The 16,787-nt window shown below is 44.9% G+C and overlaps 1 protein-coding gene across 7 annotated transcripts; it reads left to right on the top strand.

The window, feature by feature from the left end:
* Window positions 1-876: 876 nt before the first annotated feature.
* Window positions 877-14,604, top strand: SDR42E1 (short chain dehydrogenase/reductase family 42E, member 1). 7 transcript variants are annotated; one of them, XM_033219133.1, is made up of 4 exons: window positions 877-990; window positions 4,485-4,656; window positions 11,378-11,471; window positions 12,038-14,604. In XM_033219133.1, the coding sequence occupies exons 3-4, from the start codon at window positions 11,404-11,406 to the stop codon at window positions 13,149-13,151; spliced, it is 1,182 nt and encodes a 393-aa protein (XP_033075024.1). In that variant the 5' UTR covers window positions 877-990; window positions 4,485-4,656; window positions 11,378-11,403; the 3' UTR covers window positions 13,152-14,604. The 7 variants fall into 7 exon arrangements, with proteins under 7 accessions (XP_033075024.1, XP_033075023.1, XP_033075028.1 ...); XM_033219137.1 differs by lacking the exon at window positions 4,485-4,656 and adding an exon at window positions 11,848-11,961 and having other exon boundaries at window positions 884-990; XM_033219138.1 differs by lacking the exon at window positions 4,485-4,656 and adding an exon at window positions 11,845-11,961 and having other exon boundaries at window positions 884-990.
* Window positions 14,605-16,787: the final 2,183 nt, after the last annotated feature.

Raw genomic sequence — 16,787 nt, 5'->3', positions numbered from 1 at the left:
CTTCATTAATTTTTCTATCCTAGGACTTGAGTTTGTCCTTGCAACTGTGTGTGCTTAGTGAAAATTGAGCAGTAAATCATGCAATAGATATGAACCTCTTTGAGTCCGCATTTGGGACAAGTTCTATCGGTAAAAGCAGCATATGAAGTCAAAACCTCCATCCTCCAAGACACCAAAATGAAATCCTCCCCAGTCAGGGGTCCATTCCAGGACGCATGTCCATACACGTGTACAGTCTGCAACTATCCACAGAACCACATTCATGATAAGGAGACAAAAGATGGGCCTCAAAAGGAGACTTTTGAGTGAGGATGCCAACTTTCTGCATTCCTTGGTTCATTCAGCAACGAAGATTAGTCTTGGCATTACTGCCTGCTTGGCGACCAGAACAAAGAGAAATAAGGAAAATTAGGGACACAGGAAAACATATGGGCACACATAGATGTGGAAACTCAGAGATAAAAGAGACTTAAAGAGATACATGGAGAGTGAATATTCTGTCGCCTTTTAGAGCCTTATCCATCATCCATCCACCCAAGCAATGCTGACCTGAGCGCCTATTTATCAGGCACTGTGCTAGGCCTTGGGAATAAACAAAGATGGAGGTGAAAGTCTAAAAGCAGACATTGGAGGTGGGAAGAGCAGTTGACGTGGCCCTAACAGGTTCCCACCACGGCGGAACGCACAGACAGGGCAGGTGGGGGAAGATGTGGCCCTAAAAGGGTTCCCGCTACGGCGGAACGCACAGCCAGGGAACGTGGGGGAATTCAAGGAGCGAACCTCCCGCCGCTCCAACGTCGGTAAAGGTGAACGAGACACCTGCGCATCATAGAGACGCCGACACCTCCAGGCTTCCTAGAGAGGCCCGGAAGTGGCTCCAGGAGGCCGGTCCGACGACTCCGGCTCCCGAGCGGGGACGGTGGGCAGCTAGGGAGGTCTGGGCCTCCCCGCCTGCCATAGTCTGCCTGACGCGTCCTTGTTCCTGCAGCCGTGAGTGGGCCTGGGCTGGGGTTGGGGGCCGCCGCCCTTCTGCGGGGTCCTTGGGCCGCCTTGGCCTGGAACGCGACAGGTGGCGTTCCCGGGGGTGGGGGACAGTGATGAATGACTGAGCAGGGTGGCGGGAAGGAGCATCCCCTTTCAGGTGTCTTCCTAATCCCAGGGGGCCGGGCGCAGCTTGGCTTTCTAGAATGTCACCAAGGTCTCAAACACTGGCTCTCCTCGTTTTTTGTTTTTAAGGACAGCAGGCCCCAAGCTCCGAACTTTCCCACAGGTGTTTGGCTATACTTGATTCTTATCTTTGATTTTCTGCACACTTTAGGGGAACGATTGCCTCCTCTTTATGACGTGGTTCTGGTTTCCCACTTAAAATGGCAGTGACAGGTTCCCATTTAAACTGCATGTGTTTGTTGGGAGAAGGTAAGTAGGTGTAAACAAAACCTTATAGGCTAGTCATAGTACCAGATGAACCAGACATGACAGAAACTGTGGAGGTGGAGTGAACCCTGAAAATCTGAGACAGGTCTCAGTTAATTTAGAAAGTTTATTTTGCCAACATTGAAGACGTGTACCCATGACACAGCCTCAGGCGGTCCTGACCACATGTACTCAAGGTGGTCAGAGCACATTTTCGTTTCATACGTTTTAGGGAGACATGAGACAACAACAGATGTAAGGTGAACATTTTTTCAGTCTGGAAAGGCGGGACAACTGGAAGCAGGGAGGGGGCTTCCAGGTCATAGGTAGGTAAGAGACAAACGGTGGCATTCTTTTGAGTTTAGCCTCTCCAAAGGAAGCAATCAGATATGCCTTTATTTCAGTGAGCAGAAATATATGAATAGAATGGGAGGCAGGTTTGCCCTAAGCAGTTCACAGCTTGACTTTTCCCTTTACCTTAGTGATCTTGGGGCCCCAAGATTTATTTTCGTTTCACAGTGGTAGGATAATGACCTAAGTGAATCTGCATTGTCCCAGCCTTAGTGTGTGGCATTACACGTGGTGGTTAAGAGTTATACAGACCCAGCTTCAAGCCCTAAATCTTACCCAGCCACTTATGACCTGCATAATTTGTGGGCAAGGTTCCTAACCTCTGATCTGTTTTCCTCATTTCTGAAAGCTGATAAGACTAGTAACTACCTCAGAAGATTGTCCTGAGGCTTAAATGCTAAACCTTTAAACTACCTGTATTAATCCATTCTCATGTTGCTTATAAGACTAGGTAATTTATAAAGGAAAGAGGTTTAATGGACTCACAGTTCCCCATGGCTGGGGAAGCCTCATAATCATGGCAGAAGGCAAAGGAGGAGTAAAGTCTCGTCTTATGTCTTGCATGGTGGCAGGCAAGAGAGCTTGTGTAGGGGAACTCCCCTTTATAAAACCATCAGCTCTTATGAAACGTATTCGCTGTTGTGAGAACAGCAGGGGAAAAACCCACCCCCGTGATTCAATTACCTCCCACTGGGTCCCTCCCAGGACATGTGGGAATTATGGGATCTAAAATTCAAGGTGATATTTGGGTGGAGACATAGCCAAACCATATCCTTCTGCCGCTGGCCCCTCCCAAATCTCATGTCCTCAAAACCAATCATGCCTTCCCAACAGTCCCCTAAAGTCTTAACTCATTTCAGCATTAACTCAAAAGTCCACACTCCAAAGTCTCATCTGAGACAAGGCAGGCACCTTCCACCTATGAGCCTGTAAAATCAAAAGCAAGTTAGTTACTTCCTAGATACAATGGGGGTACAGGTATTGGGTAAATACACTCATTCCAAAAGGGAGAAATTGACCAAAACGAAGAGGCTACAGGCCTCATGCAAGTCTAAAATCCAGCAGGGCAGTCAAATCTTGAAGCTCTAAAATGATCTCCTTTGACTCCATGTCCCATATCCAGGTCACACTGATGCAAGAGGTGGGTTCCTCTAGTCTTGGGCAGCTCCACCCCTGTGGTTTTGCAGGGTACAGCCCCACTTTTGGCTACTTTCAGGGCTGGCATTGAGTGTCTGCTGCTTTTCTAGGTGCACGGTGCAAGCTGTTGGTGGATCTACCATTCTGGGGTCTGGAGGATGGTAGCTGTCTTCTCACAGCTCCACTAGGCAGTGTCCCAGTGGGGACTCTGTGGGGTGGTTCCAACCCCACGTTTCCCTTCCATGCTGCCCTAGTAGTGGTTCTCCATGAGGGCCCCACCCCTGTAGCCAACTTCTGCCTGGACATCCAGGAGTTGCCATACATCCTTTGAATCTAGGCAGAGGTTTCCAAACCTCAATTCTTGACTTCTGTGCTTCCACAGGCTTCACACCACATGGAAGTTGCCAAGGCTTGGGGCTTGCACCCTCTGAAGCCACAACCTGAGCTGTACCTTGGCCCATTTTAGCCACAGCTGGAGCTGCTGGGATACAGAACACCAAGTCCCTAGGCTGCACAGAGCAGGGGGGCCCTGGACCCAGCCCAGGAAACCATTTTTGCCTCCTAGGCTTCTGGGCCTGTGATGGGAGGGGCTGCCAAGAAGGTCTCTGACATGCCCTGGAGACATTTTCCCCTTTGTCTTGATGATTAGCATTTGGCTCCTTGGTACTTATGCAAATTTCTGCAGCCAGCGTGAATTTCTCCCCAGAAAATGGGTTTTTCTTTTCTATTGCATCATTAGGCTGCAAATTTTCCAAACTTATACTCTGCTTCCTCTTGAATGCTTTGCAGCTTAGAAATTTCTTACGCCAGATACCCTAAATCATCCTTCTGAAGTTCTAAGTTACACAGATCTCTGTGGCAAGGAGAAAATGCCATCAGTCTCTTTGCTGAAACATAACAAGAGCCACTTTTGCTCCAGTTCCCAAAAAGTTCCTCATCTCCATCTGAGACCACCTCAGCCTGGACTTTATTGTCTATATCGCTGTCAGCATTTTGGTCACAGCCATTCAACAAGTCTCTAGGAAGTTCCAAACTTTCCCACATCTTCCTGTCTTCTTCTGGGCCCTCAAAACTGTTGCAACCTTTGCCTGTAAACCAGTTCCAAAGTCACTTCCACATTTTTGGATACCCTTACAGTAGCACCCCACTAGCCAGTACCAATTTACTGTGTTAGTCCATTCTCATGTAGCTAATAAAGACATTCCCAAGACTGAGTAATTTATAATGGAAAGAGGTTTAATGGACTCACAGTTCCACATGGCTGGGGAGGCCTCATAATCATGGCAGAAGGTAAAGGAAGAGCAAAGTCACGTCTTACATGGCGGCTGGCCAGAGAGCTTGTGGAGGGGAATTTTCCTTTATAAAACCATCAGATCTTGTGGGACTTACTCACTATCACGAGAATAGCATGGGAAAGACCCACCCCCATGATTCAATTACCTACTACCGCATCCCTCCCAGGACATGTGGGACTTACGGGAGATACAAGAGGAGACTTGGGTAGAGACACAGCCAAACTATATCACTTCCTAAGCCATAATAAATAATAATTGTAGCCATGGTTGTTGCTGTTTTTATTTTAGGGAGGAGGAAACATGATCAGAGAGGTTCACTGAATTGCCCAGGGTCACACAGGGAATTGGTGGAACTGCGAAGTCTGATTCTCAGATTTCCAAACTGAGAGTCTCTGGGAACTGCAGGGGCCACAATGAGGTTGCAGAATGTGTTAACAGTGAAAGCCCTCACAGGACTCAGGTCAGTACCCAGCACTTCAGGCAGGGGCTCTGCACAGCCTCAAGTGCTGCTGCGTTAAGATGAACTGTAGAGTCAGACGCACCTGGGTTATTGGTACGGCTCCCTGCTCTACCATTTGCTAGCTGTAGCACTTGGAGTTAGGCACTTTGTGTCTCTGAGCTTCAGTTTTCTCATCTGTAAGATGGAATTAACAAATCAGTACTCATCTCAGAGGTATGTGAAATAATTCCTGGACAGAGTATTGCAGAATGCCTGGCACAGAGTCAGTGCTTAATAAGTGGCAGTTGATGTTACTTCAATTACTTGATATTATTTCAATGTATAGATGTGGCAAACTGCTGACTTAGTGAAGAGGAAAATACAAGTAGTACTCCTTGCGGACAGGACAGAAAGAGGCATTTGAAGAGCTTACAAAATGTTCACCCCATTTAGATTTACTGGGTCTACAATCTGCTAGATATTCCTTGTCCCTACAGATATTGCCAGTCTGTGCTTACATGGCATTTATACGATAGCTTGGGAAACAGATGGGAAATACCAATTATAAAATTATTGCGTTTCTTTTGTCATCAGCATTGTGGAGAATTGCAAGGCTCTTGTGCCACAGATATCTAGGTAGAAGTTTAGGTAGCCAAACAAGATTTGAAACACCTCAGAAGATGACCCTGAATTACAGACAGCTGTCCTGCTACCTACTTATGTTCAAAACCCTGCATAAATACCCATATCTATTACCAGTATACTGGTTTTTACTTAACCCTATACCCTTAGTTAATTTTCTTCCCAAGTGTTTTGGCCTTTTGGATTTTTTTTTTTTTTTGGATGGAATCTCGCTGTGTCACCCAGACTGGTGTGTAGTGGTGCAATCTCTGCTCACTGCAACCTCCATCCCCCATGTTCAAGCGATTCTCCTGCATCAGCTTTCCGAGTAGCTGAGATTACAGGTATGCATCACCACGCCCGGCTACTTTTTTCTGTTTTTAGTAGAGACGGGGGTTTCATCATGTTGGCCCAGCTGGTCTCTTAACTCCTGACCTCCAATGATCCACCTGCCTCAGCCTTCCAAAGTGCTGGAATTATAAGCGTGAGCCACTGCACCCAGCCCCTTTTGAATTTTATATGTCACATCTCTTTTATCTGTATCAGAATTCTTCTCCTTATCACCCCTAACTGCATATTTATTTTTATTGTTTTGACTTCCTTATATTAAACACAAGTAGATAATTTTCAGATCATGCATGGAATTTGAACAGCACCATTTCATAAGCCCTCTGGCATCAATATATTTGCCAGATCTCAATATAATAAGAATACAGTTACCTTTTACCTCTGGTCAGCACTTGCACAGTGATTTAAAGCAGCTAATCATGGGGTTATACTACTTGGAGATATTTTTTAATATCTCTTAAAGTAAATATCATAAGTTTTTATTTTTATGGGAACAATCTTAAATTCTCTCTGTTCCATACTTTCTATTGGTGAAATGCTAATGACACCCATATTTCTATATTGCATTATAATACCAGAGGGCTAGTAACACAATCATCTGAACTCATAGGGATGAAGGAACTGTGTACGTAGTTGAAGATTCTTGTTTCTGATCTTTAGCATTTAATTAGGTCTTTTAAAATGTAAAGTACTCCCAGTCATCTTTTGCTAGTTTTTTCTCATAACTTCCCTTGAGATGAGAAAGGTCAGGTGGATTTTAAATTTAATTTTTTTCCTGTTTGTAATTAAGCTTTTTTTTTCTTGATCATGTGCTTAACTTTAACCTGTATCCACCAAAATGACAGCTCAGGTCAGATGTAGCCCTCCCCACCAGGGGAGAGCAATTACTGAACAAAGCCACATTTTGGAAGAACCTTCAAGCACTTGCCATTATAAAGGCAGGTCTGAGTGCCCAGCCCTAGATGGAATCAGACAGAAACTAGTTAATAAAACAGGAGCCACAGAGTAGATGAAAATCGGGCAGCTGGCTGAAGAACAACTGTATATTCTCTTTTCTCCCTTCTGGCTTAGCATTCATAAGAATTTTGGGTGGGGGCAGGTCTGCAAAATGCATTTGCTAAGATTTTTCTGTGCTTATCAGTGTTGAGGATCAGGAAGGGAGGAGGCGGCTCCCAGCAGTGCAGCAGATGGCTACCATCCTGTGAAGGCTTTACTGGCCTGGTGGATAAACTTTTTCCTTGCTGTTTATTTTGTTAAGTTATTAATTTTTCCTTACCTTTCTCTTCTGACCCCCCGATCAGATCAGTTATACAAGTTTTTGCCTCAGATCATTCTGAAACTAGTTGGAAGGTAATGGAGTAGCATCACTAGGCCTGGCAGGTTTCTGAAGCATTAATAATCCGAAGTTGTATGTTCCTTACTTGATTAATGTGCACATGAACCGTGATTGACCTGTGGTCTTGTGACTGGACTGGAATGTGTAATTTTAAAACCAAAGACTAATTAAAGATAGGTATTTCCGTTGGAATTTTTTAATTGGACTTTTGAAGGCCTTGTCCATTTTCAGAATTCCTTATGGTGGAATTCTTACGGAGATATTAAGAAGATCTTAAATCGTTATCTGGCATCCTGTTTGTCAAAACTTTCAGCCAGACAAGAACATTTCCAAAGCCTACTGTTTCAATTAATGACATCGCCTTCCTCAGAACATCATCTGGGTGCAGCATGCTGCCACCTCCTGCAGTTGTTCACCAGCCCTCACCCTGATTTCACCTGAGCACACTGCCCTTTTGTCCTCACTGGTAACCCTCTAGTCTAGAGCCACATCTCCCTTCCCTGGACCCTGGCCCATTTCCTCCTCCAGGGGAAGGCTCCTCTTTCACAAGTACCAAGGTGGCCCCAACAGTTCTTTTCTGTAAACCTACAAAGACTTCTGTTGTCTGCAGAATGGAATTCAACTAGCCAGGCATCATGGTGCACGCCTGTAGTCCCAGCTACTCAGGATGCTGAGGTAGGAGGATCTCTTGAGGCCAGGAAATCAAGGTTGCAGTGAGCTGTGGTCACACCTCTACACTCTAGCCTGGGCAACAGAGTGAGACCTTGTCTCGAAAAAAAAAATGGGATTCAAACTTTACGGAAGGGGACAGAAGCCTGTCTCCAGGTTCACCCCAGGCTGTCTTTTCACCCTCAAGCACCAGCTCCGTGCTTCTGTTTGCACACCAGCCATGACGGATTCCCCATGTTAGCTGCCCAGCACAGCCTTCCCTGCCTCTGATCCATTGATTCGTGGTTCACCCTCACCAGTGATAACCCTCCTCTCAGCCTACCTAGATCCTCCCATGGGCCCTGTAGCACTAAAGCTCACTCTCCCATGAGCTCTTCCTGATCTGCCCTGTCAGAATCAGTCTCCCTACCCCTCACCTTGGTGTTCCCACTGCACTTTGTTTATACCAACATTAAAACAGTAACTTTATTTTCATCTTTTTTGCCTTTTCCTTTTGATATCTGTAGAAGCCTCTTTCTCCTTTGTAAGCTCTGGAAAGCAGGACCTGTGTCTCATTTGGGTTTGTATCTTTCATTCCATAACCCAGCACTTTTTAGGAGATATGTTATTGTTAAAATGGCAGCATTAATGTCATGCAGAACAGTGGCTCTTAAACACTGCAGAGCCCTGGGTAATTTGTGCCCATCACAATTTTACTAAGTTGGATATATTTTAGGGTGTTCAGAATAATCCATAGATTGAACAAATATTTATTGAGCATCTACTATGTTCTGGATTCTAGTAGGGACACCCCAGAAGACAGAGGGCCTCAGTTCTCATAGAACCTAACATTCTATGGGAAGGAGATCAATAATAAAAAGTAAATAGTTTTAGATAGACAGTAAAGTGTTCCATGAAGAAAACAAAGCAACGTTTAGGGTACAAGCTGCTCTGTTAGCTAGGGTGATCAGAGAAGCCTCTCTGAGGACTTGTGAGCAGACCTAAATATTGAGAAAGATGCTGCTGGAAAAGGACCTAGTGCACGATGTGTCACACTGAAGTGAGAACAGGAGGCACTAATGACGTCAGCATCTTCAAGGAAAGGAAAGAAAGTCTCTGCAGTTGGAGCATAGAATGCCAGTGGCAGAAGAGTGGGAGACTGTGACCAGGTCGTGGAGGTGAATGTGGGAAGTCTGTACTGAAATATCAGTAACTGATGTCTACCATGTTGTGAAACAGTGTTTGTCATGAAGGTTTGTGAGTACACTAAAGAACAGAATTGACTGCAGTTGGTTTTATGACTACTCTCAATCCAAATGGGAGTGTTCTGCACTCAGAAAACAATAGAATCACAAGGTCACTGTTAGGTACATTGAGGGAGTGCTGGCACGTTCATTCTTCATGAATTTTCTTGAAAGCACAACCGTGGCAGTTGCATAATGGAACCTTGGGAACTCATCAGTCATCCTCTGCCCCATTTTGCTCAGTTTCCCTAGTATTTCTCACTCTTCTCCATACCCTCAAGCCACTGAGACAGTCACTTGCTGAACCTCGTCTTCACTTGTCACACTGACCGATTCTGCATGAGTGATCTGATTCGTTTCATTGGCAGTCTCATACACTCACACAGGTGTCCAGAAGAACTTAAAAAACTCTTTGTGACCCTGTGCTTTTGAGAGATCTAATCATGGTATGTGGAAATGTGATAAGCTAGTTGAATCTTGAAACTCTGGAGTGTGAAAAAAGTGTACTCAAGAAATGACATCTGTGGCGTGCCCATCCGGCGCCAGGTGTTTTGTTGGACATTTTTTTGCACATTATCCCATGCAGTCTTCATGCAGGCTTATTATCAGCTCCACTGTTAGATGAAGCAGCAGGTTCAGAGTCTTTAACACATGTGGTAAACACACAGTCCAAAATCACACAACTGGTAAGTGGACACCAAAGTCCATTCTCTTTCCATTTAAGACTGTGTTTTAGTGGTTAAGAGTATGGGCTCCTGGGGCCACACTGCCATCGGGTGTGAATCCAGGTAAGTTTGGGCAAGTTTATTTACTGTCTCTGTGCTTTGTTTTTCTCAGCTGAAAACAGGATCTAATAGTACTTTCCTGGTAAGATTATTAAAAGGATTAATTGGCTAACATATACATAAAGCACTTAGCATGCTGCCTGGCCCCAGTAGTAAGCACTAGGTATGGGTTTGTCTTTATTATTTCCACTGTACCATGCTACCTTTTTAAAAACCTTAGCATTCCTGTAACATAGCACAACATACAACCAGACAGAAGAGAAAAGTGAAGTCTAGAGAATTGTGTTGACCAAGATCACATAACCACTTAAGGGCTGAGGCAAGACGTCTTCACTGTGTATTCCTGTCCCCCGTATTTTTTTCTTTCTTTATGCATGTACACTGACTTCACACTCATAGCCTCTCTGCCATACCAGCTCTTCATCCTGCCTAGCCCCAACCTCTGCTGCTCCCACTCCCCTCCCATCTCCACACTCTTCCATGCTGAAGTCTACTTACATGGTGCAGTGACTGCATTTGTGGGTGCCTGGCTGGGAAAAAGAAATGGTAGGGCTCTTGATTGCTTGCAGTCTTCATGCCTAACCACGGCTCTGAGCGTCTGTGTTGACTTGAGCGCACGTGTGTGTGTGTGTGTGTGTGTGTGTGTGTATGTGCACGTGCCCAGTGCCTTTGAGGACCTGTGTGCTTCCTGTTCCATTTCTCTCCCTATTTTTTCTTTCTTTCTTTTTTTTTTTTTTTTGAAATGGAGTCTCACTCTGTCACACAGCCTAGAGTGCAGTGATGCGATCTCGGCTCACTGCCAGCTCCGCCTCCCAGGTTCATGCCATTGTCCTGCCTCAGCCTCCCGAGTAGCTGGGACTACAAGCGCCTGCCACCACGCCGGGCTTATTTTTTGTATTTTTAGTAGACACGGGGTTTCACCGTGTTAGCCACGATGGTCTCGATCTCCTGACCTCGTGATCCGCCCATCACAGTCTCCCAAAGTGCTGGGATTACAGGCGTGAGCCACCGCACCCGGCCTCTCTCCCTCTTACATGGAAGGAGCTGGGTATCTTAGTTTTTGCTTATTTCATTTTGTTTTTGGGAGAAGGGGCATTGGAGCCTTGAAAGAAATATGGGGAGGGCCACAGAAGAAGAGGGAGAGAGAAGTGGGACCCCTCAAAGGCACTGAGCTCTTGTACTTTAAGTACCTGCAAGATTTGCAGTGGGGGAGGTGGGGGCATCATTTGCTACATAAAGGAGTTTTTCCCCACATATATATTTTTTAAGTATAGGGCTAATAAAGCAGTCTTAAGCCATGCTGCAGTGTGCAATTTTAAAGAAAAGATATTGGGAGCTTCCTTTAGAGTGCTCTCTAATTTTCTGATGCATGGGGGGCGGGGGGGAATGCCTCTTCCTACCAAATTTGAATCAATTGTTTTCAAAAAGGCTCTAATCATTTTCAAGAGTTAACAATAATGCCTTACATTTGAAACGTTTTTTGTGTTTCTCAAAGCACTGCCGATTACATTCTCTTATTTAACCTCCACATTAACCTTTTCAGGTGGGCAGAGCAGATATTACTGTCCCCATGTTACATCAGGAGAAATTTGAAGCCTAGAAACTGAAGGGAAAGTAGCTAAATGACACAGCTATGACTAGACCCAGGCCTTACCTTTTCATTCTACTACAGCATATTGACTTTTTGGTTTTGTTAGCTCAAAACTAGGGAGAATGATACTTGCATTTGGATCAGTAACAGTGATGCCTACTTCTTACAGGTCCAGTTATCTTTTGACTGTCACATATGGACCCCAAAAGATCTCAGAAGGAAACTATCCTCATTACAGGAGGAGGTGGCTACTTTGGTTTTCGGTAAGTGTGTCTATAAAATATACACATGGAATTATTTTACTGGTAATTGCCAGAAGCTTTCAACTCTGACAACAGAGTAGACTTTTACTTGTTTGTATAATGTCAAACTAGCAATGAACTGTGTTGCCCACTGCTCAGATACTGCAGTTGAGAACTACAGGTATATTTCACTTTAAGAAAAATTCTTTATAAAGCTGTTAAATTGGGAGGGGTGACTATCCACATCACCAAAAACAATTTTAAATCATAGCTGTTCTTTCACAGTTATGTTGTTATTCTCAAATATTCCAGAGAATAGATAGTGGGCCCTAGAACCAAAGGGAAAAAATGCCACCATTCTTTGAAGATAAAGCCTCTCTCTTTGTAATTTAAGTAGATGAGAGGATTCTCACTTTTGAAAATTTGAAGAAGTGAACCTTGCACCAAAGAACACGCATAGTGAGGGGCTCAGGATGAGCCAAGAAGACTTGGATCAGCCCCACCTTGATTGGTAAATTACTTTATACACTTCCCCTAGGCACAGCTTAAGAGCGACTTGATGCAACGTTTACCGTTTCTCATTTCAGCCTGGGCTGTGCTCTGAACCAAAAGGGAGTCCACGTGATTCTGTTTGACATCAGCAGCCCTGCTGAAACCATTCCAGAAGGAATCAAGTTTATACAAGGAGACATCCGCCACCTGTCTGACATAGAGAAAGCCTTCCAGGATGCAGACGTCACTTGTGTGTTCCATATTGCCTCTTATGGTATGTCAGGGCGGGAGCAACTCAATCGAAACCTGATCGAAGAAGTCAACATCGGGGGCACAGACAACATCCTCCAGACTTGCCAAAGGAGAAGGGTGCCCAGGTTAGTTTACACCAGCACTTTCAATGTCGTCTTTGGAGGTCAGGTTATCAGAAATGGGGATGAATCTCTGCCCTACCTGCCTCTTCACCTCCACCCTGATCACTACTCTCGGACAAAGTCTATTGCAGAGAAGAAGGTGCTGGAGGCGAATGGTACACCCCTGGACAGAGGCGACGGTGTCTTAAGAACCTGCGCTCTGAGGCCAGCTGGCATCTATGGGCCTGGAGAACAAAGACACCTTCCCAGAATAGTCAGCTACATCGAGAAGGGTCTGTTCAAGTTTGTCTACGGGGACCCCAGGAGCCTGGTTGAGTTTGTCCACGTGGATAACTTGGTGCAGGCTCACATTCTGGCCTCAGAAGCCCTGAGAGCTGACAAGGGCCATATTGCCTCTGGGCAGCCCTACTTCATCTCAGATGGCAGACCCGTGAACAACTTTGAGTTCTTCCGGCCTCTGGTTGAGGGCCTGGGCTACGCGTTCCCATCTACCCGCCTGCCATTGACCTTGGTCTACTGCTTTGCTTTCCTAACAGAGATGGTTCACTTCATTTTGGGTCGACTCTACAACTTCCAGCCCTTCCTCACTCGCACTGAAGTTTACAAAACTGGTGTCACACATTATTTTAGCTTAGAGAAAGCCAAGAAAGAGCTAGGTTATAAGGCTCAGCCATTTGACCTCCAGGAAGCAGTGGAATGGTTTAAAGCCCATGGTCATGGCAGAAGTTCTGGAAGTCATGACTCAGAGTGTTTAGTTTGGGATGGGCTATTGGTCTTCCTCCTGATTATAGCAGTTCTCATCTGGCTGCCTTCCTCTGTGATTCTGTCACTGTGAAGGAGGGGCCAGAGATAAGGTGATCACAGTTGGCTGAGATGGTTCTCAAGAAACATGGGTTTTAAAATGTGTACAGTGATATCTGTTGCCAAACATTGGCTCTTCAAATTGCTACTGACGAATAGGTTCTTGGATTGAATCTTTATTTCTTACTTCCTTGCACTAAGCCAGATGGGAATGAAAAAAAAGAAGCAGAGATTAGTTTGAAATTTCATTTCTTATGTCTTTCTGTTTTAGGTGGGTCCAATAGAAGTCAGTTTGGAGTCATAGAAGTAGGCTTAGTTGGGTTGGAGATGTCTGTCTTGAATTTCTTAGAAGGCAAGATATACTTATTTCCGTTTTATGCACTCTGCATCTACCTAAAACCTCTGACTGATGTGGGAATGGCAAAACACTGTCAGGCTTGAAAGCATGTGAAAAACACCAAATTGGCCCAGATCCCTAACAGAGCAATCCTCGAGGGGATGGTGGCTATTGCTGGAGAGGCATTAGCTATTCACAGTGTACGTTTTAGGTACACTGTGTTAACTTTCGCCCTTTGTGATATCGGGGCATTATGCCTATGTGAACACATGGTAATGTTTGATGTTTAGGCCTTTATCCTACCTCATAGGATTCTTTTGAGGATTAAATTAAAGCATACAAAGTGCTCCTTAACACACATAGCCATTCTTTTTATCAGAATTGTCGTGGTACATTCCTTATGAGGTCTTTCTTCCTCAGTGTTCTCTTTAGAGGCCTGTTGCTACTGGACTTTCTGGAATGTCTGGGTGTGCCCTCAGAGCCTGCAACAAGTGTATTTGGATATACTCTAACGTTTTGGCCTCCAAGAAGGCGAAAAGGAAGCAACTAAAAATCTGATGATTAAGGGAGTCAATCAAGCTGATGCCATTTTTAGTTTAAACAATGAAGCATAGCTCTAAACTCATAGACTGGTTTTCTTACTGGGAAGAAGGTTGGCTCTCTGAAGACAGCTTCCAGTGAGGAATGTGTTGAACAGTGGCCACACTGTCTGGCCACCCACGAACTGTTACCGATGATCCAGTTACACTGTTGCATAGGAATCCAAGTGGAAAGAAGACAAGAGTCCATGTCTGTCCATGGCTCCAGCTACAGAAAGGATAACATGGGAACATTACAAAGGGGACACATTACTGTGGAAAGTTCTGCTAGAGTTACTCTGAGAGTATCTACAAATAGATGAGAAATCCCTGTTGAATGCTGCCTGGATGTTTTCAGAAAAGCTCTGAACTTGATGTCAGAACACCGACACCATGAATATCATGTGTGGCCTTAACCAAGCAACAGAAGCCCTTTAGAACTTAGCTTCCTCACTTGGGACCTGGGACTGACTGCATTTGCCCTTTCTATAAACCCACCCACCTCATAGGGTTCATTGGGAGCATAAAGCAAGATGTGGTAAAAGTACTTTTAATATAAATTGCAACATCAATATGAGGTGATGCTAGTGGTTGTTTTTAGGAAAATGTGTTTGGAGTCTTTTCTATCATAAAGAAGCTTTTGCATTAGCCTAAGGTTAACACATATGAGCACCTGCCATGTATTGTTCTAGAACTACTTGAATATCCTCATCAAGTGACAAGTGGTTTCCCCAGAGCAGGTCATCCAAGACAGCAGTGTGGAAGCTGCATTGTCCTTTAAGACTTGGCCTCAAATGTCACGGTGTCATTCCACAGTATATTGGTTATGCAGTAGGGGAAGGAAATACACAAGGTATTTCCGTATTATACCAGAAGATGGAGATGGTCAAAGGCAATCTTGGAGGCTGGGCTCTTGGCCTCATATGAGTCATCCTTCCTTTTCCATGAAAGGTTGCCCACATTTCCAGCTACATAGCTTTCTCTGCCTGCTTCCTGCCAGAAGGATTTTAGGGGCCAAACAGCTGTGTTAACATTTTGCACTATATTCCTTTCCATTCAAGCTGGCAGTGGTGCTGGGAACATTATTTTGAATGTGTCACCTGAGTTTTATTGCAGCACACTCACAAAAGCCACACCCACAAATCTCTGAGGTAAGTCCTCCACCGTGAGCTTCTGCTCAGACTGCCAAGGGACAATACGCTGTGCTTCTTAGAAGCCTTACTGTCTGAACAGCTCTCTGGGGTGCCACATCAGGCCTTTCTGAGATCTTAAAAAGATACTATACTCAAGCCACAGCCATGCATTGTCCTTTCCACAATCTCATATATTGACACAGGTTAGCCATATTCAGTGTGGGAGGAGACTACACAAGGACATGAATACCAGGAGGTGGTGTCACTGGAGGCCGACGTGGAATCTGGCTGCCACTTTCCTGCTTCCATAGCTTCCCAATTCTGTTACTATCTCCCACTGCAGCTTGAAATGGTAGATTTTCTCAGTGCTCATTCCTCAGCCCTGTTCTAATACCATACTTTCTCCCTAGGTGAGCTCACCTAAGCCCATGGCCTCCATTTCCATCTCTAACCCAAATATGTACTACTGGATGCACAGTTTCAGACCATTCTTGGGCTCCAGACTCATGTCTAGTACTTCTGCAACTCCACGTGGATGTCCCACATGCACCTGTCAGCCAGTGTAGCCAAAGTAAAATTCATAATCCTCTCCCACCCCAAATTCTTACAGGGCTCCCTTCCTTAGTAAATATCTCCACTACCCACTGAATTTCCCATCCCAGAAATCTGGGATCATCCCTGACCCCTGCCTCTCCTAAACTTGACACACCTAACCCATGTTTAAACCAGTTGATTTTTACTTGTAATCATGCCCTAAAACTGCCCAAGGTATAGGTGTACCTTCTCTCCCATAGATTCAATAGTAGCCCATTTGCTCGTCCACTCCTATCCACACCCACCTTCAGTCCATTCTCCACATGCCTAGCCGAGAAAGTCTATAAAGGTGCAAATCTTTTATCACTTCTCTGCTGAAAACACTGGTTAGGTTGAGAATCTTTAACATGACCGAGAGGCCTTGTCTGAACTGGCTCCTTGCCTGTCTCTCTACCTTCATCTCACATTATTCTGCCTTCTCTGCCCCAATTACACTGACCTTTTGTAGGTTCCTGGGCTCCAAGCTTCTCAGGATCCCTGCTCCTCCTTTTGGCCTGAATAATGTTTATTTCGTGTCTCTTGTTAAGTCTTCTAGAGGCCTTCCCTGATCCCAGCAATTTAGGATTGGTCCTCCTGCTACAAATGATGCTACAAGCTCTCATAGCTTCCTGCCTTCCTTTTACAGCATTGCTCATAACTGTAAACATTTGTACAATTATTTGATTAATGCCTGTTAGCTCTTTGAGGGTGAGAACTTTGTCTTGCTTACTGCCCTACTCCTAATGCCTGGCACAGTGCAGGAGTTCAACGAGTATTTGTCCAATGAATGCTGTTTTCCCATCTGCTATGGATGAATACTCTTTTCTAGCACACAGATAACTCACTGTTTCTAATCTTTTGGAGAGTGGGGAAAATAGCCAACCTACACTAGAATTGTGGTAACTAAGTCAAGATTACATGAGGTCTAGTAAGTAAGGGAAGTCATTGCCTATATGATCTGGTGGAGTATTAATGCTCTAAGATGGTCAGGGAATGGGGGAGGAACGTGGGCCAAGTGGTTTGTGCTCCCTCCACATCTCAGCTGAAAA

This window comes from Trachypithecus francoisi, unplaced genomic scaffold (genome assembly GCF_009764315.1).
Source record: "Trachypithecus francoisi isolate TF-2019V2 unplaced genomic scaffold, Tfra_2.0 Lachesis_group10, whole genome shotgun sequence".
Classification (NCBI taxonomy): domain Eukaryota; kingdom Metazoa; phylum Chordata; class Mammalia; order Primates; family Cercopithecidae; genus Trachypithecus; species Trachypithecus francoisi.
Note: the sequence above shows the minus strand (reverse complement) of the source record. Positions and strands in the feature narration are given on the sequence as shown.